We start from the raw sequence: 26037 nt of genomic DNA on the forward strand, positions 1-26037 counted from the left end.
ACTTGGAGGCGTGGTCTGACACCCCGAGGCTGACCTGCAGGAGTAGCTTACGGGCTCTCCATGCCACATGTGGGCCAGGCGGGAGAGCATCCCCATTTTGCTGATGGGGAAACTGAGGCCCAGAGGTGTTGCAGGCCTTGCCCAGTCACACAGGTGGTGAACAGGAGACCCGGCCCTGGAACTCACAGCCCTGGTTCTTGGACCAAATTTCTTTCCCTTTGTCACTACTGTCACTGCCCTGGGAAGGAAGGGAGCTGGCAGGAGGCAGGTGGGTGCAAAGGTGTTCCAAGGGCTTGTAGGAGGAGAAGGAACAGGGTAAGTGCCTTCCTTTGCTCCTTCCGGCCCGGATCCAGGGTCCAGGAGCTCAGGGTACCGCTGCCAGCACAGGAGCGAAAGGGCCACTGCCTCCATCAGCCTCTGCCAAGTAAACTCTTCTCCCTTCCCTTCCCGGGCTCCACCACTGTCCCCCGGGGCCGTCTTACTAGGGAGGGAATGTTTTCGCGTTGGGGGGTGCACCCCCTCCAGCCCGTGAGCAGGAACCGTCTCTGGCTCTAATGTGCGCTCAGTTCCACCGTAGGCTGGGCATTCAGTAGGCGCTCAATAAGCGAGAAGGGGGCAGGTGGCTGGTGGAGGGGGTGACTGTGTGAGAGCAAAGAGGGGGGGGTGGGTGGTGGTGGAGGATGAGATGCCGGGGGCCTCTCCCCACGCGGGCTTGGCGCCGAGAGAGGCCCTGTGGGGTTCCGGCGGGGCTCGAGGCCCTCTGGGTCAAGCTGTGGTCCTGGCGGGTGGTGGCTGCCCTTTCCACATTCTGCTGCGAAGGATGGAGCCCGAGCATGTCCCCTGAGCCCAGCCTAGCTCTGGTCATCCCGGCCGGCAGGCCACATGCAGAAAACCACGGATTAGAAAAACCTTGTTTTATTCAGCCCAGGCCTGGGCAATCTTACTCTGTGGTATGGCCAAAATATAAAAAATAAAAACCAACAACCAACAAAATAACGTGGTGGGGGAGAGTTAAGTACATAGTGGGGCCTGGCATCCGGAGTCCCTGTGGTTTCGGTCCCCGTTCGCTCCCTGAGGCGGGCAGGGAAGGATGCTCCCGCGGTCCAGCTGCCCCTGCCTGTGAGTGGGGGCTGGGCCCCTCGGCCGGGCTCATCCTGGCGGGAGGCTGCCTGGGGAGCAGGGCCTGCTTTGGGAGGTGAGGAGGTGGGCCGGCTGTATACACCTCCCTGGGATCAGGATCTAAGGAAAGAAAGAGAGCAGGTCAGCGGCAGGCTGAGGGGCAGGGAGACCTCACTCAACTGTCAGCCAGGCTCCCCGCCCCACCGACCACCACCTCCCCAGCTGAGCAGTTCCCCTCCACTCCCCTCAGTCATCGGGGCTCAGGGGAGGCGGTCTTGCACCCCCAGCTCTAAGAAGAGGGGTTTCATGGGCTCCCACCCAGGGTGTGGTCTGGGCAGCACACCGCCCCTTGCCCTGAGCTCCAGACTCTTTTCTGGGTCATTAGCAGAGCTGCTACTGTCTGAAAATACTTTCTTATTTCTTCTAACTCAGTACTTTTGGGGAAAAAAAAATGGCCTCCTTTTTCCTCTTCAGAAACATGATTGAAACCCACAGGCGTCAGTCCCGTGGCCTTTCTGGGAACGCTCCTTCCAGCTTCCTGTGTGCTGGCCCAGCCGCCTGCCTGCGGTCAGGGTCGCGGAGACGCGCTAATGAGACCTGAGCCTCTCCAAGCACTTATGTAAAGGGCTCGGAAGGAAGGGCCTTGGCATTCCTGGATTCCTGGTGCCCGCAGGCCCCGGGGGAGCTGGAGAGGGCGTGGGGCAGCTGCTCTGTCCCCCCCCCCCCCCCCCCCCCCCCCCCCCCGCTGAGGGGCCCAGCTCACCGTGCCTCCCGGAAAACAGGGGGCTGTTTGGATGCTCCCTCCCCAGCAGCAGGAGCGACAAGAGGGCGTGTGGGCCTCCCTCGCTCCCCCCTCTGCTCCTGCCTCCGTCCTGCCCGCCCATCCCACTCCTTCCTTCAACTGCTTCCCAGAAAACCTCTACTGTTTAGGTGACCCCTGGACTTTTAATGGATGAAAGAGACAAGCCCTGAGGAGCAAGAAGGTGCTGGAAACCCAGGCCTGCCCAAGGGCTAGGTTGCCAGGGATGGGGCAGGAGTCGGTCGTTCCCAGGTCACTCTGTGACCTGGATAATTCTGATCTAATCCCACTAATGAGGAACAGAATCTCTGAATTGAACCAGAGGCTACTGTTCTCACAGTGCGGTGGGGGGCTGTGAACAGTTAGCTTAGTGGTAGCAGCCAAGGGTGAAGGGGCTATCTGTAAACACACACGGAGCCCTCACATACCAAGCCCTGACCCTGGTCACATGCTGAGCCTTAATCCTGGTCACACACTGGGCCCTAATCCCGGTCACACTCTGAGCCCTGACCCTGGAGATAGGCTAAGCCTCTCATATCTGTGAACCATTAATAAGCAGGCGTGTTTGGGGAAAAGTGCTTCTCTGGGCCTTGCAATCCCTGCCACTTGTCCCCTAGCTGACGGACTACAGTTCTAGAAGACTATTCTTTTTTTCTTTATTTTTTTAAATGGAAGAGAGTTGCCTTGACCCGATCAAGCATTTAAAATTCACACAGAGTGTGACTGCATTTTCTTAATGAGTTTGTAAGCAGGCAGTCCCTCTGCAAAGTACTTCACATGAGGAATCAGGAGAGAGGCTGAGGACAGCCAGCTCGGGCAGCTGAGGAGCCATGTGCCAAAGGCCTGGGCGCAGAGTTTATCAGCTCCCTCCACAATGGGGCCCAGGGGCTGATGACCGACTAGAAGTGACTCCAGCCAGAGTCCCTTCTAATTTGGGGCTGCTGCATTCAATCCACCTTACAGGGACGCTAAGGCTCACACAGCTGCCTATTACTGAGCACCAGTGTAAGGGTTCTGGAACACACGGATACAGCTGTCAGGCCTTTCAATCTGCCTCACAAGCCTGCCTGGGAAGTGTCGAAGAGGAAAGATCAGAGAGGTGAGACGAGCTGCCTGAGGTCACAGAGCGAGGGAGTCACAGAATGAGGCCTGCAGGGCCCTGCACTTCCTCGCTGCCTCCTGCCAGTCTCCAGTTGAGAGATGGGGGGCCACGTCCCAGATCAGCGCCCGCAACCTGAGCGCCATCCCCATCCTGAGCACTGGGCTCGGGGTGGGCACAGACGAGCCTCCTCCTGCACAGCCTGGGGGCTGGTCCAGCTGCAGCCGTGCATGGCCACCAAGGTGACCCAGAGGGCACGCATCCTCTGTGTTTTGGGTGGCCCCACCTGCTCCTCGAGGAGGAGAAGGGCTGGGGCAGGGAGCGGGGTGGGCCAACACTTACTGGACGATTTTGCAGTTTGTTGTAGAAACATAGCGACCTGTATAATGGATGTTGCATCTCACTACATTGTTGGTGAAGTCAGACTCCAAAACGATGTACTTTGGGTTCACATGCACCTGAAGAAGGAAGGGAACAGATGGAAAGGGATCTGATCAGGGAGTTGTGCTTCACTTGGTCGCCAAGGAAGGTGGAGAGGCAGATGGGCAGACACAGAGGAGACAAAGGGAGAGAGACACAGAGATGGAGAAAGACCACGCCAGACCAAGAGACGCACTGATGCAGAGACAGGAGAAGATGCAGAGAAGACAGAGAGAGGAAGGAAGAGACAGCTCATAGTCAAACAAAGCATCATCAGATAACCCTTCTTGGAAGACAGGCGGCTTCCTCAGTCAGAGCTCAGGACAGGGGGCCTGGCATGGGGCATTCAGAGCCACTGCCCCAGGGAACCCAGCAGTGAGTGAGGGGCTGGGAGGGATCCCACGCCTAGTCTCCCTGACTATGAAGCCCGTACCCTTTCACCATGTGTGCCCATCTAGATGACCCACTGATGGCCTATCTGATGCCAGGAGGCATCTCCTGGCCTGGAGCCCAAGGCACCTGACACTCAACTGAGGTGATGACCCTAGCATAACCTGGCTGAAGAGGAGTTGTTGGGACACAAGGAAGTCTTTAAAATGTTGGACTGACAGGAGAGGGCTTCACTGGGTTAGGCCACACCCAGCCTTATCTGCAGAACATTTAAGAAGAGATGCAGTGATATTGTCTTTAAGTTACATTTATTAGAGGCAGGAACTGGGCATTACATGTCTTGAATCCTTGGAACCTAGAACTCAGAAGGGCTTTTGTGTGAGTTTGTTGAGTGGATAAATGAGGGAAGAAAAAAGATACCCTGAACAATGCTGGCCCCTGGGTGAGGCTGAGCAGAGGCCTCACCAAGCCCAGTGAGAGGTGCTCATTCAGGGCTGTAACCAACAGCTTCTGGGTTGCTTGGTTCTGAATGCAGCCGCCTAGCAGCCCATCTTTGTGCAGGTTAAAGCTGCTTTCCAGGCCCACCTTCTCTGCTCTTCTTTTACTCCAGAGTAGAGAAGAGCCCAAGGAGCTCTTCTCCTTGTGACAGAGAGGTCACAGAGTGAGTCCCACTCTGGCTTTGCACCTGCAAGGAAGAGGCTAAGATTTGGCTTCCCCAGGTAAGGCTGTGATGACCTGGCCCCTGCCCAGTCTGCATGGAGGCACCATGCTGGGTTCTGTGCCCCTGACGCACTTTTCTACTTGTGCCCCCAACCAAGGGGCATTGGGGTGATCGGACGTGGAGAAGGGGTTCAGGCCAGAGGGGATAAAGCCCTTGGCTTTGCAAGGGGTCCTGTGAGGAGCTGTGTCTCAGGGAAGGGCAGTGTCCTCTCCCAGACGGCACAGAGCCTGCCCTGCCCACATACAGGGGGATGGACTACATGGCTCTCCAAGTCCTCTGTCACTTAGGGAAGAGAGTCACCCCCTCCTCCAGCATTACCACACCTGGGCTGCAGTTTCCTTGGAGTTTTTATGGGAGGAGGCTGTGTCTGCCTGAGACTAAGACCTTCAGATGCGAAGTGCAGATCTCAGGGGACATCATTAGTTGCAGAGCAACAGGAGTGTGAAGGAGGAGACTTAGCCTGGAGATACTGGCCTCCTCTTCCCCCTACACCCTTCGTTCCCGCTTCAAATACTGCTTCCCAAACAGACTTAACTCTTTCACTTCTGTTCACTTGACCCAGAATCCACCCAGCCTTCTAGACCCAATTCAGGTCCCCTCCTGCAGGAAGTCTGCTGTGATTGCCCCATTTAGAGTGCTCTTGACTGCCTGTGAGATCTAACACCCAGAGGGTGTACACCCAGAACGTGAAGCTTATGTCAGGGGTGGGGGCATCAGGCTGGAGGAGTGCCTCCAGGGGCCCCACCTTGAGGATGTAGTTCCCGGGCTGTACATCGGTGATGTCAATCCACTGGCAATCGATGTCTGCATTGTATGTGTCGTAGCAGCCTGGGCTCAGGCCCTAGGAGAGGGGACAGGAGCAGAGGTTGGGGTGCTGTGCATTCCTCAGAGAGCCACCCCATGCCCACTTCAGCAGCCTGGGGCCTCCTTGCTCTGTGCTTTGTCCTGACCCTGGGCGCCCCACCCCCCACCCCAGGGAGCGGCTCAGCATGGCTCTGCCCTGTACTAGGCCCACTGGGCAGATGGACCAGAGCAATGAGAGATGTAATAACCAGAAGGAGGGGTGAAATGAAGGTGGGGGGATGCCTGGGAGAGACGGATGGATGAATGGACAGAGAGAGATAGGCAGGATAGGTGGACACTGGACAGAAAGATGGATTTGGGGGCCCAGCTGGACAAATAGAACATTAAGCCATCCAGACTTCCTTGGAATGTTTTCCTTCCATGAGCAGACACCCCTGGAAATGGAGGTGCAGGATAGGCCCCGAGGAGTCCTGTGGTGGCCTGAGGACTGGCGAGAAGACCTGCACTCCGGAGGAGCAGAGTGGCCAGGAGCCTCGGCGCTAGCTGTCTTCAGGGCGGCCCAGCCTCCCATCCCCAGGCAGCTCTGCCCCGTGGTCCGGAGCCCGGCCCCGCCTCTCCAGCCCGACCTGGCCTGACCTGTGTGTGAGAGGTGCAGGCATAGCGCTTGAGGTTGCCGAAGTCACAGGTGCTGTCCTCCAGGCAGAAGCTGGCCTTGTGGCCCTCGGCCACCTTCTTGCCTGTGGCTGCGTCCAGCAGGTCGTAGTGGCTGAACTCGTCCATGCTGTGGTAGTGCCTGGGGCGGGAGAGGAAGCAGGAGAAGAGGGCCTGGGCGGCCCTGCCCAGCCCGCTCCCCTCCCGAGATGGCCCAGGTGACCCTGCCTCCTGACCCGCCTGGGCTCCTGGGTCCCACAGGCAGCATCTCTGGTGTCCCCTCCGAGCCAGGCACCCTAGGAGGGCACCTCCGCAGGACCCCTCACCCCTCCCTATCCTGGCCTCCCTGGGGCGATGCCCTGCATTCTAGACACTTTCATCTCCTATCCAGACCGATCCTTCTATATCCCGTCTTCCAGCCCAGTTGCTGAGGCTCTGCTGAAAAGTTCTTGCCCCAGTGATGGACTCTCGGCAGAAAACCCCTCTCGGGGCCCTCTCCCCAGCCCCGCCCCTCCCGAGTGCTCGCGGGGGCACGGGTCCGGGTCCGCGCCCAGCACGGGGGCGGCAGCTCACTGGTGGCAGCTGTGCCACTCCCAGGTATGCCGCGGCCGGTTCGGGAGGAAGTCCGCTGTGCCCTGGTTCTTCACGCGCTGGGGGAAACGCAGCAGCACGCGCACGTCGTAGTCGGTGGCCTCGGGGCCGTAGGCCGTGCTGTGGGGACAGGTGGGGAGAGCGGAGGGCGCTCAGGCACCAGCCAGAGACACCCCGCGGGGGCCGTCTTGTCCCTGAAGGTTCTCACAGCTGATCCCCGTGTTGCCGCCAAGGCTCAGGCCTCCGCTCCTCTCTGCTGGCGGCCCCCTCCCCTCTGCCGTGTGGCTGGAGGCTGCCGGTGGGGACGCTCTAAAGCAGGGCCTGATAATGACGCTCTGAGGGTCCCTGATGCCTGCTTATGACTCTCAGTTAGGGACAGTCTCTAAGTGTGGTGACTCAGATGGTTAAGAATCTGCTTGTAATGCCAGAGATCCGGGTTTGATCCCTGGGTTGGGGAGATGCCCTGGAGAAGGGAATGGATAACCACTCCAGTATTCTTGCCTGGAGAATCCCATGGACAGAGAAGCCTGGTGGGTTACAGTCTATGGGGTCGCAAAGAGTAAGACACAACGGAGCGTGGGGCCATATCAAAATCTTCGGAGGGCTTTTTAAAAAATAGCCTTGTCCAAGAGATTCTGACTTTCAAATACTGTTTCCCAAACAGACTTAACTCTCACTGATCTCTACTTTTGTCTGTTCTGTTCACTTGACCCAGAACCCAATCAGCCTCTTAGCCCCAACTCAGGTCCCCTCCTCCAGGAAGTCAGCTGAGATTGCCCCACTTAGAGGGATCTTGACTGCCTGGGAGATCTAACAGCACTGCCTCCAGCACGCCCTGATACCACACGCAGCCTGAGCCCGGCCTGTGTGAGTACTCTCCGTGATTGTGTGGCTTCAGGGCCAGCTACCTGACCTGTTTTGTTGGGGGAACACTGGTTGCAGGCTGCCTGCTCACAATTCACTTGCTGTCCCCCAGCTGCCAACTGAGATGGGCCATGTGAGGAGGGAAGGGAAAAGAGAGAAAACTCGGGGGCAGCAGTGAAGGGACACATGTCCACACATCCCGTAGGTAGGAGAAAGGGCTGACTGCAGGCTTCCCCCTCTTCAGCTGACTGCGGACAGCTGTCTTGGCCAGTCTCAGGGGCACTTCCCTAGCAATCATTAAGGGCTGGGCCCTGAGGCCAGAGGCAGGAGGTGGCCAGTCATGGGGATTAGCTCTCTGTGAGAAGATGTCTGGACACCAGGCGCTGCAGGCTTCTGTCTGCCAGGACGTAAGTCCCTTGGCCTTGTCTGAGGGAGGCTTGGAATTTGTCTCTGTCTGCGCTGGAACAGAACATCCTCCTTCCCTCTGTTCAGCTAAATCCTGCCCTTCTGTTGGGCTCGGCACACCGTGGGAACCCATTAGGGTCTGGGTTCTAGGCCCAGCTTGGCCACAAAGCCGCGGTGAGACTTGGAGCAAGTCCCTTCCCTCGTCTGAGTCCCGCCTACTGTCTGTGAACTGGCACCGGTCTGTGGCCCATGCTTTTGGCCATCTCCGAGGGCCCTGCCGCTCCAGGGCGTCGGTCCTGCTGCATTTTCTAGGTCTGTATCCCACGCCCAACCTCCATGGATGCCTCAGCCCCTGCCAACCTCCCCCTCCTCTGGCTTCGCATGGCTCTAGCCTGCCAACCACCCCTTCTAGCTCTCCTCCACTCCCTGTCACTTGGGTCTGGGTGAGCGGCTACCTTATCCAGCTAGATCAAAAGAGCCCTCGGACGGAGCCCCGGCTGCCTCCTCCCCAGTCCACCTGGGGGCCCAGGTGTGGGCACACAGGATGTTCCATGAAGATGGAGTAACAGCTTGGTTTTGACTCAGACTCCTCAAAACTCAGCCTCAGTGGACAGCCATGGAGACTGCGCTCCTGGTCTCTGAAGGCGCTGTAGTAAGAGCAGCACTATGATGCTCTGCTCCCAGGCACGAGACCTGAGTGCGCAGGCCAGCTGAGGGGACTCATGTGTGGTCCCTGGACCTCTGCCAGCTGTCACACTGTCTGTGGCCAGTTTGTAAGGAGATAAGGAACTTCCATCAACATGTAAATCAGCTACATCACTAATCACACAGTCTAGTTCAGCTGATACTTCTGTTTTGAAGCAAGACTTTCTCGATGAAGGAAGTGGTGAATTGAGTGACATTCCAGTGCAAGTCCCTCATTTCATTACAGATAGACAACAGTCTGTGGTCAGCTACTCTTGAGTGGCAGTGAATGAGATGTTCCCTCAATGAAAAAATGCTGAGATCCCCAAGGGCTTCCCAGATATGCAGAAGTGAAAGGAGAGTTCAACTGCTTTAAAAAAGCAAATAATTAAGAAAAATAGGTGCTTTCAACACAGAGGGATGTAAACAAAAGAAGTAAGTCAATGTAACCTTTAACTAGTTGTTTTAGCATGGGGAGATGTCCTCAACGCATACATATTTGACCAGAACATTCGCCATCAAACTGAGAAGCAAGCTCTGCAAGAGGCAGAATTAATCAGGTATAATGGAGAGTCGGCTGTGCTCACCTCCTGGGTTCAAGTGAACTGATGACCTTCCCCTCTCTCTAGTGCAACACACAATGGAGGTCTCACTGTCACCTGTGCCCTTGGCCCCTTCCATCAGCCTCCCTCATCCTCTGTAGAGATGGCTCCATAATCCTGCCCTCTGTCCTGACAGCAGCTAGACTTGCCTGGGACCTTCTCACGATGCAATTCCTCTCCCTGCTCCTCAGTTACTGATGGGGCAACACAGACTCTTTGGGGTTGGTGTGAAGTTGCATGCTAAGTTGCTCAGTTGTGTCTGACTCTGCAACCCCAAGGACTGCGGCCCACCAGGCTCCTCCATCCATGGGATTCTCCAGGCAAGAATACTGGAGTGAGTCGCCATTTCCTTCTCCAGGGGATCTTCCCCACCCAGGGGCAGAACCCATATCTCTTATAGCTTCCTGCATTGGCAGGCAGGTTCTTTATCACTAGTGGGTGTGAAGATGAAATGTCATTAAGTTCCCTGCAGGGTGATGTGTACATAAAAGCTGGATCTCCCCACTCCCTTCCCCACCTGATACCCTGGGGGAAGACCAGGCCCACCAATGAGAAGGCCAGGGTGGTGCGGCCTGCAGGCAGGTTCTGGGTGACTCCCGACGACTGTCCGCACTTCATCTTACCTGGCCAGGCACTTCTCCTCCGCAGCACAGCGCAGGGAGTACAGGTGGGCTCTCTGGACGTAAGTGGACGCTTGCACGTAGTTGGGGTCTGGGACCAAGTCAGGGAGGCCTGGAGTCAGGAGTGGGAGAGAGAGGAGGGAGCGACAGCTTGGCATTGAGGAGGGTCGGGGTTAAAGCCCAGAGACCTCCCCAACCCCAAATGTCCTTGGTCGTTCTCAGTTCTCTGCACTGGCTGTCACCTCCTCCTGGAAGCCTCCCAATGTGTGTGTGAACGAGGTGTGTGACATGAACCATTCTCTCTAGGCTCAGGTGGGGGGTCAGGGAGGTCAGGGAGCAGGGGCTCACCTCTGGAGCCCCACGCTGTGGGGACCACTGAGCCTCCTGGGAGACTGGGGGGAGCGGATTTGGAGAACCTTAGGAGACAAAAGAGTGCTCTTGGCAGGGGGAGTAGCATGAACAAGGGCCTGGGGGCAGGACCGAGTGAACCAAGCAATTTCCTGACGCAGACACTCCCCTTGGTGTCCTTATTTCCCAGGCCACCAGCCCCCAGACACTCTCTGCTCCCCTCTCCCCTGCAGCTGGCATTCTTCGTGAACCGCCCTGGGCTTCCAGCCCTCAGCGGGTACAGAAGGCTGCTGGGCAGAGCCAGGTGAATGGCGGTTGGCAGAAGTGAGGGTGGCCAGGAAGGGAAGGGCTCACAGGAAAACACGTCCCTGGAGCAGGCTGCTGACAGGGCAGGATTTTCGGCTTGGGCACCCAGCCCGCCTTGCTCAGGATTCCTTTCATCCTGTCATTGGCCCCCAGAGCGGACCACACCTTCCCGTCTACAGCCTCTGGCCTCCAGTCTGAGGAGGGCCTGGGGCCCAGTGCCCAGGGGAAGTCTGGAGTCTGGTCCAGTCCCCGGATCACTTGTTCCTCCGGTCAGGCTGCAGCCAAGGGTCTGTTCATTCTGCTCCCCACCCCCACCCCCGTACATAACTTCATCCCAGTGAGTTATTAGGACTAAGCAGAAGCTGAACTCAGGTGTCCAGACCCTAGCCACACAGAGTAAAGACGGAAAGATCTTGATGTTGGGTGTGTGCAAGGGGTGGGGTGGGAGGTGGGCAGGGGGACTCCAGAGCCCTGGGCTCCATCCCAGCTCAGCCACCAGCTTAAAGGGGAACAGGCCTGGGCCTCCATGTCCCCTCCCCTCTCATGCCGCAGGGCTTCTGGCAGATAAATGATAAAATGAAGCTGTAAGCTCTTCTTAGCTTCTTTCAAGCCCTCTGGTTTTTGGGGGGCAGGCACAGTGAGGGGGCTTGAGTCACATGGACAGGCTTCTAGCCCCTTCTTCTTGCTGCCAAAACCCTCTTGTCAGCTTGCAGGTCCAGAAGATGAGACAGAAGAGGGGGACGCTGGCTTCTGACCCTTTCCCAGAGGTTTCTGCCTGCCTGTCACCCCTCTCAAATACATCTCTGGGGCTCCCAGACCTTACCCCTGTCTGCCTAGGGCCCAAGCCTCAGGCAGGAGCAGCCAGTGTGACCTCACCTGCTTGGAATGAAGAGGAAGCAAGGAGCACAAGGGTGGGTGAGGATGAGGTGGCTCCTGGCTGATGGGGGCTGTCTTGGCCAGCCTCAGCCCCGTTACTCAAGCCCCTAGGAATGCTTGCAGTCATTTCCCCAGGGAGCGTCAGGCCCTGAAAGCAAGGGCCACCTCCGTATCAAGCTGTTTCTCACTTTCTCGTCCATAGAAGCTTGTGTGTGGGGGGGGGAGCGGGGTGAATGGCCAGGAATGGTCCCCTTCCCATTATCAAAGAGGCTTTCCCTCAGCAACATGTGGTGGTGGGTCAGCTGGGCCTGAAGCTGCATGAGACCCACATTTGGCACCAGGCAGCCTGCCACCCCCACCCCAGGCCGGGTTTCAATAAACACTGCACAGATGACTGTACAGCGCTTTCTGGCCCGACCCTTCCTCGTCCAGGGAAGCTGGAAGAGCCAGCTAAGAGGCTGGGGATACTTGGGACTGGTGCCACTCCTGGCCTCTGACTGCGCCTTGAGTCTGACCACATACTGAATTCTGATCCTGGCCACACACTGAACCTTGGTCCTGGTCCTAGGCTGAGCCAAAGATGACCATTTTTCTCCTCCTGTTGAGGAACCTCAGGTTCAGGCAGGCGCCTCCTGCTCCAGGAAGGCTTCTCTGATTGGCAGTGACATTCCAAGCTGCTCACACTTCTGCCTCACTACTAGATTTCGTCATATTTACCTGTGTCTGCTCCCCTGCAGTCTGTACTCCCCGAGGGCAGGGCTCAGGCCCCACTCACACCCTCAGCGTGCTTCAGGGCTGGCTGACTGTTAAGCTGTCAGTCTCTGTCAGGCAAGCTTCTTTAATGATCAGTGGCTTCATACTTTACTGCTCCACTCATCCACCAGCATGCTCCTCACCCTGTCTCCCTCAGGAAACCACAGCTCACAGCGGTGCTAGAGGGAAGGGAGGCTCAGAGAGAGCAATGAATTTGCCCAGTCACACCGCAGGTCAAGGAAGCCCCAGGAAGAGCTTCCAGGTCCCAACCTCTCCTTCCAGGACTTGACGTGTTAGTTTTTCTTTTTTTTTAAGTTATAATTTACACAGAGTCAAATGCACAGATTTTAGGCATCCAGCTTGATAAGCTGTGACAAATGCACATAGGGTGTTAGAGCCGCCACAATCATGCTGCGGTCTGCTTCCACCATTCCTGAAAGTTCCTCCCTGCCCCTTCTCAGCAAATCCTCCCTCCCTCCTCCCCACGTAACCACTGATCTGCTTTTGAATCACTTTAGATCAGTTATGCCTTTTCTAGGACTTAAATGGAATCCCCCTGATCATTATTTTGTGTGCTTTGTTCTGCATCTCTGACCATCACGGGGGTCCTGTGACTCCCCTAACTGGCTTCCCCTTGTCCGCCCTCCCCTGTCACACCTTCACTGCCGTGGGGGAAGCTACTGGAAAAGGTAGAGTCTAGGCTGGGTCCCCCCAACCCCCCTTAAAATCCCCCACTGAGGTCTCTGGGAACAGCAGGCCCCCTCCCTCAGCTGGTATGTTTTCCCAGGAAGGAACAATGCCTCCTTCTCTGCTGCTCTCCCAGGAGGCATTCCACCAGCAGCCAGGCCTGCAGGCTTGGGCTCTCAGCCTCTCCATAGGGGCTTGGGTATGTGGGTGGGCTGTGTGATGCTGGAAGGGGGCTGAGGGAAGGCTTGAGTGTGCGCTTGTGGATGTAGGGGTAGGGGTACCGGTTTGTTCCCTCTGGCTTGTGGGGTACATCCAGGCCCTCCAGACAGAGTGGCCAGTGTTGGTTAAAGTTCAGTTCCAACAAGACCTGTGCTCACCTCTCTTCCCCACCATCCCAAGAAATGTGCATTTTAAAAGTAGGTTCCTGGTCATCGGGTCATCAGAAGGCAGGGAGAACCATCAGTCATGGGATGTAATTTTGTGTGTGTGTGGGGGGGTGGGGCTGGGACCTCTTATGCAGAATGTATGGAGTCAGTCAGCCTGTGGACCTGGCACTGGAGACATTATAAAATAGTGTAGTGGCAAGTTTTTCTGGAGACACTTGTTTTTATAAATGCAGATAACTGAATTCTCATTTCAGAGCAAACATTATCACTGGTTTGTGCAAGGCCGTTCTCATAATTAAGTTTTTTTAACCTTCATCCTTACCCTGACCCTTAGACATGTCTTTGAACATCTGTGTCTCTGTATAAAATTGGAAGTGGGTATTTATCCATGAGGTATATAAATGATATTACCTTGTGGGTCTCATTCTGTTTCTTGACTTCCAGTCAATGTTAACTTTTAAGATATGTCAAGTTTATTGCTTGTCATTATGAGTACGATTCCACAGTTTATACCCTCCATGACCGATCTAGCCAGTCTCCTGGGGATGGGGTTGACCCCTCAAAGGCTGGGCGATGGGCTTGCTCAGGTTACCCAGGGAGGCCTGGTCACCTTCAGTGCCCTGCCTTCCTTGCCCAGGAGGTAGGCAGGAGCCCGACTTCTTACTCTACTGTCACAGGCCTTCTGCAAGGCCCTGGGCCAGCCTGGCCCCAGTCTAGGCCTCACTGCTTCCATTAACACAGACTGACTGTCCTCTACCTCACTCAGGGCTGGGAGCCTGGGGCTGACCCCCTGTGAACACTCTTCCCCAGGAACAGTGTGCTGGCCACGGGGGTTCAGGCTGTACAGGCTGGACGAGGATTGGGAGGACTGAGTCAGAGGGCCAAGGCCCCTGGGATGACCAAAGCTAGGCTGCTCGGCTGGTGGGGGGGGGGGGGGCTGGGTGTGAGTGACCCAGGTCCCAAGGCCATCTGCAGGCAGCCTCTGGTCTAGAGGCAGTCCCTTGGCCTTGGGGGCTCCGTTGGACCCTCCAGGCCTGGGAGGACACAGAATGGCGGGACAAGGGCCAGCACTCGGCATTCCTGTTCTCCTCTCTGTGGGACCCAGGGCCCCTTCCACTGCCTCTTGGGGGTCTGATGTCCTCCTGCCTCCCCTGGGCTGAGCCTGGAGCTGCCGGCTGGCCCCCACGCCAGCCCGTGGAAGGCTGAGCACTGTCTTCCCGCTCCCTGGCAGGACGCAGCTGGGGCCTTCTGGTGGGATAGAGTCCAGCAGGCGATATCTGCCATCTCGCCCCGCGCCTCGTGTTCCAGGTCCCGGCCCTTCTTTAGGCTCACTTTCCCCACGTGGATGACGGGGAGATTAGAGTAACTGTCCCTTGAGAGCAGGTTTGATGGCTCCATAAACACTTGGGAGATTAAAATATTTTTCAGGAGCTATTCAGGCCATTCCCCAGCTTTGGGCAAGAGCCCAGGACCTCTCACAACCTCTGCAGACGATACTCTAGCTGCCAGGAAATTCTCCCACCGTCTGACCTAAATCCTTCCTGCTTTAGGAGGAATCTGTTCCCTCCTGCTCAGCGGTTCCTGGCGACCGCCCAGAGCAGAGGGTCTGAGGTTACATTCCCTCCGCGTGCCTACACCTCACCTGTTTTCCTCTTGGCTTCCTCTTTCCTGTGAGTTTCATAAACCTCGTCTCCTTTGAAATCCTTCTCCCCAGCCTCCTGCTCACACGAAGCAGCTGAAGGCAAATGGAATGCCAAAGAGCCCTAATCTCTGGAGCCTGGGGCTGCAGGATAAACAATGTCCAGCAGGAACCGGTCAGTGGGTTGTGAAATATGTACAGAGAGGGATGTTTTGGCCCAAGCGGCCCGACTCCAGAGCAGCCCCTCGGTGGGGAGAGCAGGAAGCTCAGAGAGCATGGCCTGGAATAAGGATGGGCCAGGAGGGCCTCCGGGGCGGGAGCTGGCAGCTATAGGTCCTAGGAAATGATGGTCTAATAATCAGGACATTAAACTGTCGGCGCCACACCTGGGTGACTAGTAGGCAGGCAAGGTTCTGCAGGATCCACTGTGGCTTACCGTGAAGGGCAATACAGTCCAGGCAAAGGAGCTAGGATGGTCACTGAGCCTAGCCAAGAACCTTCTGTGGCTCCCCATCACCTACAGAATCAAGTTCAGATTTCTCAGGGTGGCGGCCAAGGCCTTCTGCAGTCTGAGCTTAACCTGGCCTTCCAGGGCTCTCAACCCTAAGGATCAGGAGGCAGCTCCTAGCACAACTGACCTTTTCCGCCCCTGACTTCTGACCCCATAGCGCCCTTGCCCTGGACTTCTCGCTACACAGACACACAGACACACACCCTTATACTGGGTACAGTCTCGAGGCCCCAAGGCCTACCTCACTAACCCTCCTCTGCCACCACCCGGTTCCCCTCCTTCCTTCTTCCAGCACCCATCTGCTGCCCCCACCAGACTCGGAGAGGCAGTCCAAGGGCAGTGATGGCCTCGCTGCTCTGAGTGACAGTTCCAGACTCAGAGGAGGGCAAGGGTATTTGTTCAACTGCGCAAACTACCCAGAAGTAGCCGGGGCAGAGCTGGAGGAGGCTGCCAGGGAAGGTGAGCTGCCTTCTGCCTCCTGCTGCCTCCTCACACCTCTCCATCACTCACACTCCTCCCAGTGTGAACACGCCTGCCCACCCCACCCACGGGCCTCCTCTTGCAGGCCCTGCCTAGGGCCCTGCCCCCACCTCTAGAAGGCTCTGAAGATCCCGTGGTCTCCTGGGATCCCTTGCTACCCCTCAGATCCTTCTCAGTGACCTGAACTATTTATCTTTCTTAGAAAACCCATGGACTGCCCATCTCAGCTTATGGTGACTTCACCCTTTCAGCCACACAGGATCCTTTCCCGACATGCCTGACCCCTCTCTTTCTTTTACACCCCACATCCAATTCATCAGGAAAAGCTCGTTAGCTCTATCTCCAAAATATATCCTGAAACTGACTGCCCCCCACCAGTCGTTGTTATCCCCTGGCCCGGCGCTGATATCTCAGCCTCGATCTCTGTACCAGCCTCCTCTCAGACTCCCCCTGTCTGCCTCCACACAGTCCATTCCCAGCATAGCAGAGAGAGACCCTGCTTAAATGTCACTGTTGTGGCTCCCCCGTGAATGGAGAGTCAGAGTCCTCACAGTAGCCTACAGGACGTCCATGGTCTGGACCCCGTTACCTCTCTGGCCTGTCTCCTGTAAGGCCCCCACACCCATGCCGTGCTGCTCCAGCCACGCTGGAACACACCTGAAAGCTCAAGGAGTGCCTACCTCAGGGCCTTTGCACTGGCTGGTTCTTCTGTCTGGAATGCTCTACTGGCAGATAGCTGCATGGCTCACCCACTTGACTCCTTTAAGTTTTTGCTCAAACGTCACCTTCATGACACCCACCCTGACACCTCTGCAAGCTCTCCCAATGCTCCAGAACTCCTTGATTTCTCTCTGCTTTCTCTGCAGCACTTATCACCTTCTATTATTTACTTATTATGCTCACCCATGAAGATGCAAGATCTACAAGGACAGGGACTTTGTCTCTTTTCTCAACCTCATGAATGCCCAGCTCTAGACCAGCACAGTGTAAGGTACTCCATGAATATTTGTTGAATGGCTGCATTTCCTCATGAGATGGTGTCTGCTCTCCGCAGCCAGCCTTCTGCGGTCTGGCCTTAACATGACCTTCCGGATTTCTTAACCCTAAGGAGCAGGAGGCAGCTACTAGCACAACTGACCTTTTCTTCTGCCACTGACCTCTGACCCCATACTGCCCTTGTCCTGGAATGCCCTGCTATGCAGGCGCACACACACACACACACGCTTCACTGGGGTACAGTCTTGGGGTCCCAAGGCCTATCTCGCTAGCCCTCCTCTGCCACCGCCCGGTGCCCCTCCTTCTTCCCCCTCCCACCACCTGTCTGCCGCCACCCCGCTGTGGCCCAGGTCTCTGAGAGCTGGCGAGTTGGCGAGAGAAGGAAGTGGACCTGGACCATGGCATCCTGCCTGCCTGGGCTGAGGCCCCGGCGAGAACAGGGATGGGTTCAGGGTGCCCCTGAATTCCCTGGACCCCAGCTAGGGGCCTGGCACCTGCACGCCCTCAGCGAGCCTGAGGACAAATGCCAGCACCCCACAAAGGGCCTGCTGGCACTGCCTATGGGAGCACAACCTTCATTACCACGTAGAGGCTGGGGCTGACTCCAAAAGCCCTTTCTTTTCAGGAAGGATTAGCTTTGGGGCTGGAAAACCATGGTTCCCTTGGCCCATGGCAGGGAGGAAGGGCGGCTTCTCTCCTGAGACTCGGGTGGCTGACGTTCCTCTGGCCTCGACCTCCCTCTCTGAGCACCCTCCTGCTCTGGTGTCCTGATGCCCTCTCCCCGTTTTCAGGTGATGCTGAGATGCCCGGTTTCTGGGCGCCCGTCAGTAACGGGGAGAGGGACCCAGGTGCAGCCGGGCCCTGTAATCCTGAATCCAGACAGCAAGGCCCTCTGGCTCCCGCCGCCTGTGGGGAGGAGGCTGTTAGGTCAGAGCAGGGGAGGGACCGGACCAACCTCTCCTTCCGGCCTCCCTCCCTGCCGGCTGCTGCTCCGCAGGAATGCCGGGCACAGAATTGGAAGCAGGTGTGGGCTGCTGGGGCCACCGACCACCGGCTCCTCCCCCGCCCTTCCTTTCTGCCTTTCCAGCCACTGCCCTGGGGACTTTTCCATGTGTTCTTGGCTTGGACAGGAGTCGCGTGGACTTGGACTGGGACTACTTGGGAGAAGTGCCCCTTTGGAGGTGAAGCGCCCCTTCGGAGGTGAGAGGGCATTGAGATGGGGGCACCTAGGGTGGGAGAAAGGCGGAGGAAGGGGGCGAAAGGCCAGAACCGCTCCCGCCGGCCAAGTGCGCCAGTAGACTGGTGCCTATAAGGCTTTAAGCGCCTTGCTGGGCCACCACCCCAACAGGCTCTGTGGGGCCTGCGAACTCAAGGCAAAAAGTCCAACTTTTTGTGTCTTAGAGGGTTTAGGTCTGAGAGAAACAATGAAGGTGGAGACATACCCTTCCTTGAGGGGCAGGAGCAGATGGGGAGGTTGGAGCGGTTTGGTGAGGGGAGTCAGCCTGGATCTGAGCTTGGCTGCTGATGAATTCTGGGACCCTGGATGAGTTACCGAACTTCTCTAGCCTCAGCTGCCTCCTCTGTAAAATGGGGGTGATAATACCTCACAAGTTTTCCGGGAGGACTAAAGGAGGAAACAAAAATAAAATGCTTGGCATGGTGTCTGGGGCATACTGTGCGTGCTCAGTCGTGTCACTCATGTCTGACTCTTCTGTGACCCCACGGATTGTAGCCCGCCAGGCTCCTCTGTGCATGGGGTTCTCCAGGCAAGAATACTGGAGTGGGTTGCCATGCCCTCCTTCAGGGAATCTTCCCCACCCAGGGATTGAACCTGGGTCTCCTGTATTGCAAGAGGATTCTTTATCGTCCCAGCCACCAGGGAAGCCCTTGATACACATTAAGTGTTCAATAATATCAGTTGCAATTATAATTATTTAAAACGGGAGCTGTCTTTTCCTGCAGGGATAGTCCAGTTTGAGAGCAGGGGGAGAGGATGTGGCCCTCAATTGGCAGATATGAGAGGAGACAGGAAGTCTGCCTGCAAGGAGGCTGTCCCTGACACAACTTGTTTGTTCCAACACCAGTGACCTCTGATTGCCAAATAGGGGAGCAGCAAGAGGACCCAGGCCCCTCTGTCTCCATAGCTTTCTGACCCTTTACCCAAACTTCCTCGGCCTGAGACTCCATTTCTTTCTCAAGGAGCAACTTGGGACAACTTCAGGGAAGGAAGAAGGAGTACTGAGCTGTGATTCTGCCTCCACCAGTCACCAGTTAAAGCAATCGTGGGCAAGGTGCTTAACCTCCGAGGGCTTCAGTTTCCTCATCTGCAAAATGGGAGTAATAGTAACAAGGGTTGTATATGTGCATAGTCGTGTCCTACTCTTTGCAACCCCATAGACTGTAGCCTGCCAGCCTCCTCTGTCCATGGAATTCTCCAGGCAAGAATACTGGAGTGAGTTGCCATTTCCTATGCCAGGGGATCTTCCTGACCCAGGGATCGAATCCACGTCTCTTACGTCTCCTGCACTGGCAGGTGGGTTCTTTACTACTAGGTCACCTGGGAAGCCTGTTATGAGGACTAAATGGCTCTAACTGTAAATTTCCAAGAACAGTGTCAGGGGCTGTCCATGTGCTTGTTAAATATTCTGGAGTCTGGAGTGGAAATGATTAGGCTTCATGTTAGCAACACACTGGGAAGGTGTTCTTTGCTTCTAAATCTGTGCACACTCTGTTTCATCTCACTTTGTCACAATGAGTGCTCACTGCCCAGAACACAGTAGGAGTCAAGTATCTGCTAAATGACTAAATCGATGTGAGAGGTAAGCCTTAATACATGAAAATTTAGGAAAAAAATAATGCATGGGGGTTAAGAACCCAGGATGGGGAGTCATGCAGACCCAAATTCTGGTTTCACTACTAACAGGTCATGTGACAATCAGCAAGTGAACCTGCCACCTTATCTATGAACTGGGGTGGATTATCAGCATCTGGCTGGTGGGGTTGCTATGGGAATAAAGAGAGATGATGTATCAACATAAAATGTCCAACATATGCTAGCAGAATTATTCCCCCTGGAGGTGGCTGGTGGAACTGAGGCCTGGCTTGCAGGTGGCTTGAGGGTGGGGTCCCCTCAGTGCCATGAAGACATGACAGGCTCAGTGCGAAGTCTTGGCTCTGCTGCATCCAGCTGTGAGACCTCCCCAGGTCTCGGTTTCCTCATCTGTACCACTGCCCTGTAATCCACACCTCTCTAGGAGGCTTGTGGGGTGAATGAAATTGCACATTGAGGCCTCTAAGCTCAGCAGGTGCTCCTCTGCAAATGGCTCGGGTTGTGAGCATCATTCCTGCCTGGGCGCTCTGACTCTGGAGGCTTGCTGGGTGGAGGCCCACTCTGTCTGCCCCTGCATCTCCTTCTGGCCTTGTGGAGGTGGGTGGGTGACCTGAGTCAGGAAGGCAGGTTCTGGTGGGGAGAGGGGCAGGCAGCAGGGGATGCAGCAGGGAGACTGGGCCACTCTCAGGGACTAAGGGATCCTGTCTGGACTCTTGGGTGCAGGAGGCTGGATGGAGAGAAGCGGACCCTAGAAACACCTAGATCTGCACCATCCCTGGGGGCTGTGGAGGCCTGAGAGAAGGAGGAGGAGGGGATGGAAGGAGGTGCCTCAGGTTCTGGAGCAATAGGCTAAGGCATTTGCGATTTTGTCCTGAAGGCCTTGGGAGCCCCAGAACCTCGTTGAGCAGGAGAGTAATGTGGTCAGCAAGGCAAGGGTGTAACTGCCTCACACGTAGGATGGACTGGAAGAAACCAGGGAGGGGGCAGTCACAGCTCCAACTGGCTGTGTGAGGATAGGGCTGGAGGAACTGTGCCAGGCACGGCTGGCACAGCCATCAGAGATGCCCTGGGAGGATGCCCTCCAACTGGCCGTCCTCCCAGGGCGGCTGCTCCGCCTTATTTTCACAGGGTGGCCAGAACCAGTGAAACAGGCCGGGGGTGTAAGGGGGAGCCCTGGGAGAAGAGGCATGGTTTTCCAGGGCCTGGAGTCATCTTAGTCCGCACAAATATCACCAGATCAGAGGAGCTGAGGCTGTGGGGAGGCGGGAACAGGGACAAGGAGGCCAGGAGGAGAGGGCCTGGCCATAGGAGAGGGAGGGGCACACCTCTGGGGTCTCAGCAGGGCCTGGGAAGCAGGCACCCCCATCCCCAGGCCTCTGCCTGGATTTGCTGGGACAGTCAGGCCAGGTATGTGACCTGGGCCTCTATTTCCTTGCCTTCCATCGAGTTACACGTTTCAGAGACAACGGTATTGCAGGAACCCTTGGGTCCCCCTCTCCAGGGTGGGAGGGAAGGGGGTACAGGCGCCCAGGGAGAAACCAGACTCCGGACAGGCACTTGGAAACCGCCCAAACGTGGAGGCCGTGGGCGGTGCGCACATGTGTTTGGTATTGTGAGGACATGTCCACGCCCGTACGCGCGCGGGCTGCCAGCGCCCAGCCTCAGACCCCTGGGTGTGCGGCCAGGAGGAATGAGGTCAGCCTCGGAGAATCCGCCCTGGACTCCCACACCAGGCCTGGGGGTCTGATCTCAAGCACAAAGCTTGGCCTTCCCTGAGCCTGGATTTTCCACGGTCCCAGCCTAGCAGGGTGGGAAGACGGGGAACAAATGATGGGGGAGAAGGTACTGCTCCCTCTCTGGCCTCTCTGTGAGTCCCGATTTAGCCTGCAGCCCCCACTCACACACCATTCCCCACCCCCCCCCAGGACTAGGGAAGGGGCACCTGGAGGGTGCTGACAGCTTGCAGCAATACTTGGGCACCTACTCCTCCTAGAAGTCCTCCCTGGTTCCTAGCCCCTGACTGGGGAGGCCCCTCCTCTGGCTCCCCTAAACCACCATCCTCTCCCCACCTGCCCAGTGCTTGCCTGATCACAGCACTGAGATGCCCCCTCCTCTATGCCTCCCTCGGGGCAGGGCCTGGATTCAGCTTGGCATCTCCTTCAGGAGAGAAATGTCTTTAATCCCAAATGAACACTGGGGTTCAGGGGCAATGGCCAGAGGCCCTCCTGAGGACCAAGCAGCCCCACTCCAGACACAGCCTTGCCCTGGTCAGTCTCCCTCTGAACCTTAAGACCTGACGGGCCACAGAAGGGCCTTAGAAAAACCCACTGGCTCGGGGCACAGACATCGAGTCCAAGGCCTGGCTCTGCCAGTACTGCTGTTTGAGGCCTGGGTTTTCTCCTCCGCCCAGAGGTGGAGCGCTTCTGGCTAAGCCCCACTTCGCGGTCTTGCATTCTAAGAAAATCCACCACAACAGTTTAGCCTATAGGTAAAACGTGCTCTCCTCCACGGAGCTCTAGCAAGGGTTGATGCAGAGTGGTACCACACACCGCTGCAGGGCTGCTGCGAGTCCTGCTGAGGATCAGATGCAGGTGAGGCCGCGAAATCCTTCATCACAGCATAGACGGGCCCTCTCTCTAGCTCCTGTCTTGAGCACCTGGAGGTTCTCAAAGTGGGATTCAGCATCCCAAGTTGAAGGCTATGCCTTGAATGTGAGGGAGAGCTGGAGCTAAGTTGCTTTAGTTGTGTCTGACTCTCTGCGACGCTATGGACTGTAGCCCACCAGGCTCTGTGTCCATGGGATTCTCCAGGCAAGAATACTGGAGTGAGTTGCCATGCCATCCTCCAGGGGACCTTCCCGACCCAAGGATTGAACCCGTATCTCTTACGTCTACTGCATTGGTAGGCAGGTCCTATACCACTAGCACCACCTGGGAAGCCCCTGAATGTGAGGGAGTGAGTACTACCACTGGGGACCCTTCCCTGCCCTAGCCTTGGGCTCCAGCAGCCCATAGAGAGACAAGAGTCCCCCACCCTTGCAACCCAGCAGCAGCCTCTCACCCAAGGTCAGTATGGCTGGAGACAAGGATGCATCCCCGTGTGGACAGAGGCAGAGGAACGAAGGCTGGAGCTGCAGCATCTGTGCCCCTGAGCCCCTCAATGCTTAGCCCTCACCTGGTGAGCCTGGTGCAGCCACCCTGGTGTGGAGCAGAGAAGCAGGAATAAAGAATCAGGAATATTAATTGCAACCTGAAAGAGGCAAGGCTGATGTGGAATGCATACACGTTGCGGTCTGAATGGAAAACCTTGACCAAAGCTGACTGTGGACTTGCAGAGACAGAAGCAGGAAAGGCAACTCTAGGACGGCAGAGGTTAGGTCAATGGCCGTTCAGCCCTGGCCAGGCCACTTGTGGGCCCTCGCCAAGGTAGCCTGCCTTCCAACAGCGTGTGTGGAGCTGCTCATCTGAAGAGGGAAGGCCGCCCCTTCCACTGTGCAGATAGCTTTCCCAAGGCTAGGTCATATCTTCAACCTCCCCTCCACTATCCCTGTCTACAACTGCCTCCAGGGACTCTTCCCAGCCTGGGGTGCAAAACTTAAGAGGGCACCTAAAAACTCAGTAACTAAGGGAAGTAGTATTTGAGGCAGTGTTTTTAAAATTCAGCAGTACTGCAAAAAAAGAAATCTGATGAAGAAAATATCAAAATTTCAAATAAAGATAGATCGCTACTGCTAATTTTCAGTTTTTCACTGGCTTGAATATAGTTTGGCACGGCACCATCACTGATTCTATTTCAAATTTTGATATTTTGTTCATCTTTTTTGGGCATGATTTTTGATCTAAAAATGCACTGAAATATTCTGAAGCCGATTACTTTTTGGAGCCCAGGCCAGTGCCTCACTTGCCTCTCTAGTCCAGGCCTGGCAGCCCCACGAAGGAACCCCGGGTGGTCCAATCTGCTCTCCTGTCAGGCCAGACCCTCTCTTCTAACCTCCTGTTCATTCACGCCAAGCCCACCTATGCCCAGTGACCGGGAACTTGTCACACCTCCGGAGGTGTCCCCGAGGCCTTTCTGACCCGGATGCTCCGTGTTTCACCCTGTGAGGCTGGCAGAGGGGCACCTCCAAGAGGGGAGGACGTGCCCCAGTGGGAACGAGGGAGAGGGGCTCCTTTATGTGTCCTCAGATGACCCAAGCGTCTCTTTCCAAAGCCTGTCCACCCCCTCCACCCCCTATCCCCCCAAGTCCGAGCCTTGGCCTGCCTGGCCAAGTCTTGGCGCCAATGGGGATGTATGGACGGCGGCGAAGGCCTGGGAAGCACTGGGGCTGCCGATGGGGGCCAGGGTGGGGGTCCTGCCTTAGCAGGCGGGGGAGGCCTTCTGTAAAGGATGCACGAGGCCCCGGGCGCCAGGACGGACTCACCTCGACCGTTCTGGTTGGGCCGGTACACGCTGCCCACGCTCAGGCGGCCCTGCTGCGCGCCGTTGCGCTCGGAGCCCGGCGGGGGCGCGTCGGAGCTTCGCACCGGCAGGTAGGGAGGCTCCAGCACGCGGAAGGGGGGCTGCGGCTCCACGGCCCGCGGCGGGCTGTAGGCCTCGGGCGGCATGTTGCCGTAGGGTGGGTACCAGCCGAGGCGGGGTTCGCCGCCGCCGCCGTACGTGCCGCCCCCGCCGCCCCCGTTGGGCTGCGCGGCGTCGGGGCCCGGGTCGGGGTAGGCCGGCTCGAGGCCCGCGGTGCCCTCGTGGTACAGGCTGTGAGAATAGCGCCGGTCCAGGCCGTCGGCGGGCTGCGGCGCGTATGGCCTCTCCGGGGCGGCCGGATAGAAGCCCTGCGGCGGGTACTCGGGCTGCTCCTCGCCGCCGCCACCTCCGTACTCCTCGTAGCGCGCCCGCGGCTGGAAGGGGTAGACGACCCCCGCCGAGGCCACGGCCGCCGCGCCCAGGCCGCCGCCCGCGCTGCGGTAGTACACGTAGCCCTGGTCGTAGGTCCGCGTCGCGGGGTCGTACGTCTCGTACTGGCTGACGAAGGGCGCCTGCGGGTAGGGGAACTGCTGCTGCGGGAAGGAGGACGGCTGGCGGTAGGTGCTGGCGAAGGCCGAGGCCGAGACCGAGGAGGCGGAGCCCCCGTGCCGTTGCTGGGAGACGGAGGTGCGGGCTCGGGCCATGCCCGTGTTGTCCCCGACGGCCACCTCGCGCCAGTTGTCGGGCACCTGGCCGAAGCCGAAGGGGTGCCGCGCTTGGCCGCGCACGGTGTCCGAGCCGACGCGCCCGGGCAGGGGCAGGGACGGGGCCTGCCGACGCCGGAGGCCCCCCTGGCTGCGCCGCGGTGGGGCCTGGGGCGCGCCCGCCAGCAGCACCCGGGAATTAGCCTCGGAGCCCTGAGGCCCCGGCGGCACGTACTCCGCGCCCGAGTTGAGCAGGCTGTACACCTGCCCGTTGTTCTCCCACTGGATCAGCTGCCGCCAGCGTCCCGGGTCCGAGCCCTGCCCTGGCGGCGCCTGCTGCCCGTGCACCAGGACGCAGACGCAGGCGCCCCACACCAGCTGCCAGCCGGTTAGGGCCAGAGCCATGGTGGCCCCTCTGCGGAGGCCCGGTGGACCGAGAGGCTCTCAGGAGTGGCCCCCCGTGCGTGCTTCTCTTCCCACGGCCTCGAGGACAGGACGGCTCCTTGCCCGCCCCAGCTCTAGCTTTGTCCATCCTGGCCTTGTCCCGAGCGGGACGGCTCCTCCGATGACAGCATTTCGAGGCCAAGGGGGTCAGGGCAGGGCAGGGGCGGTGCCCAGGGCTGCACGAGGCTCTCTGCTGGGCACCGGGCAGGCAGGGCCGCCTGGGGGCCTTACATGGCCAGCCCGGAGGTGGCTGGCCGCGCTGGGCTGGCGTTTTCCCACTCTGAATGAATAAGCAACAGGCTGGGAGCTTCGGGAGGTTTTTCGGGCAGCCTGGTCCGCCTGCTGGGGCCTCCTCCGCGGGGCCCTATGGCCCGCCGGGTTTTAGCTATGTGGTCTGTCCCACAGCTGCTGCGCCGGCTGCCTCAGCCCCTGGAGCTCCCAGCCAAGCCGCAGACCTGCCTCTGAGCACGGGAGTGAAATAGAGAGTAGGAAGGAGGCCTCTGGGGACTCAGGCCTGGTGAGTGGGGCCCTGGCAGGCAAAACAGGGCTGAGGTGTCAGCACCACTCTGGCCCGTTTCCTTTGCTTTGGACCCAGCGTCCTGGTTTCTTTCACCTTACTGATTTCTTATCTGGGCTTTAATGAACCCCCGACTCCTGTCCACTCCAGTCTCTGCCCAGGACGCCTGGGCTGCTAGTCTCCAAAGCAGTACTGAGACTTCCTCTTTGTTGGTGGGCCTTCTAGGGGCATATGCTGAACCCCACCCTCTTGTGGGGAGAAGCTGAACCACTCTAATGCTCGTCATCAGGCGCACCTTCCTTCACTGGGCCTGCGCACAAAGAAGATGGAGCT

The 26037-nt window shown here is 57.6% G+C and overlaps 1 protein-coding gene across 1 annotated transcript; it reads right to left on the reverse strand.

Moving 5' to 3' along the window:
- Positions 1 to 899: 899 nt before the first annotated feature.
- LOXL1 (lysyl oxidase like 1) lies at positions 900 to 25501 on the reverse strand. The gene is made up of 7 exons (XM_065905947.1): positions 24002 to 25501; positions 9773 to 9881; positions 6577 to 6714; positions 5989 to 6145; positions 5294 to 5389; positions 3360 to 3475; positions 900 to 1239 (listed from the first exon to the last, which is right to left on the reverse strand). Exons 1-7 carry the CDS (start codon positions 25146 to 25148, stop codon positions 1233 to 1235), a joined length of 1770 nt encoding a protein of 589 aa, XP_065762019.1. The 5' UTR covers positions 25149 to 25501; the 3' UTR covers positions 900 to 1232.
- Between the last annotated feature and the right edge of the window lie 536 nt (positions 25502 to 26037).

The sequence above is a fragment of the Muntiacus reevesi genome, chromosome 15 (assembly GCF_963930625.1).
Source record: "Muntiacus reevesi chromosome 15, mMunRee1.1, whole genome shotgun sequence".
Lineage (NCBI taxonomy): Eukaryota > Metazoa > Chordata > Mammalia > Artiodactyla > Cervidae > Muntiacus > Muntiacus reevesi.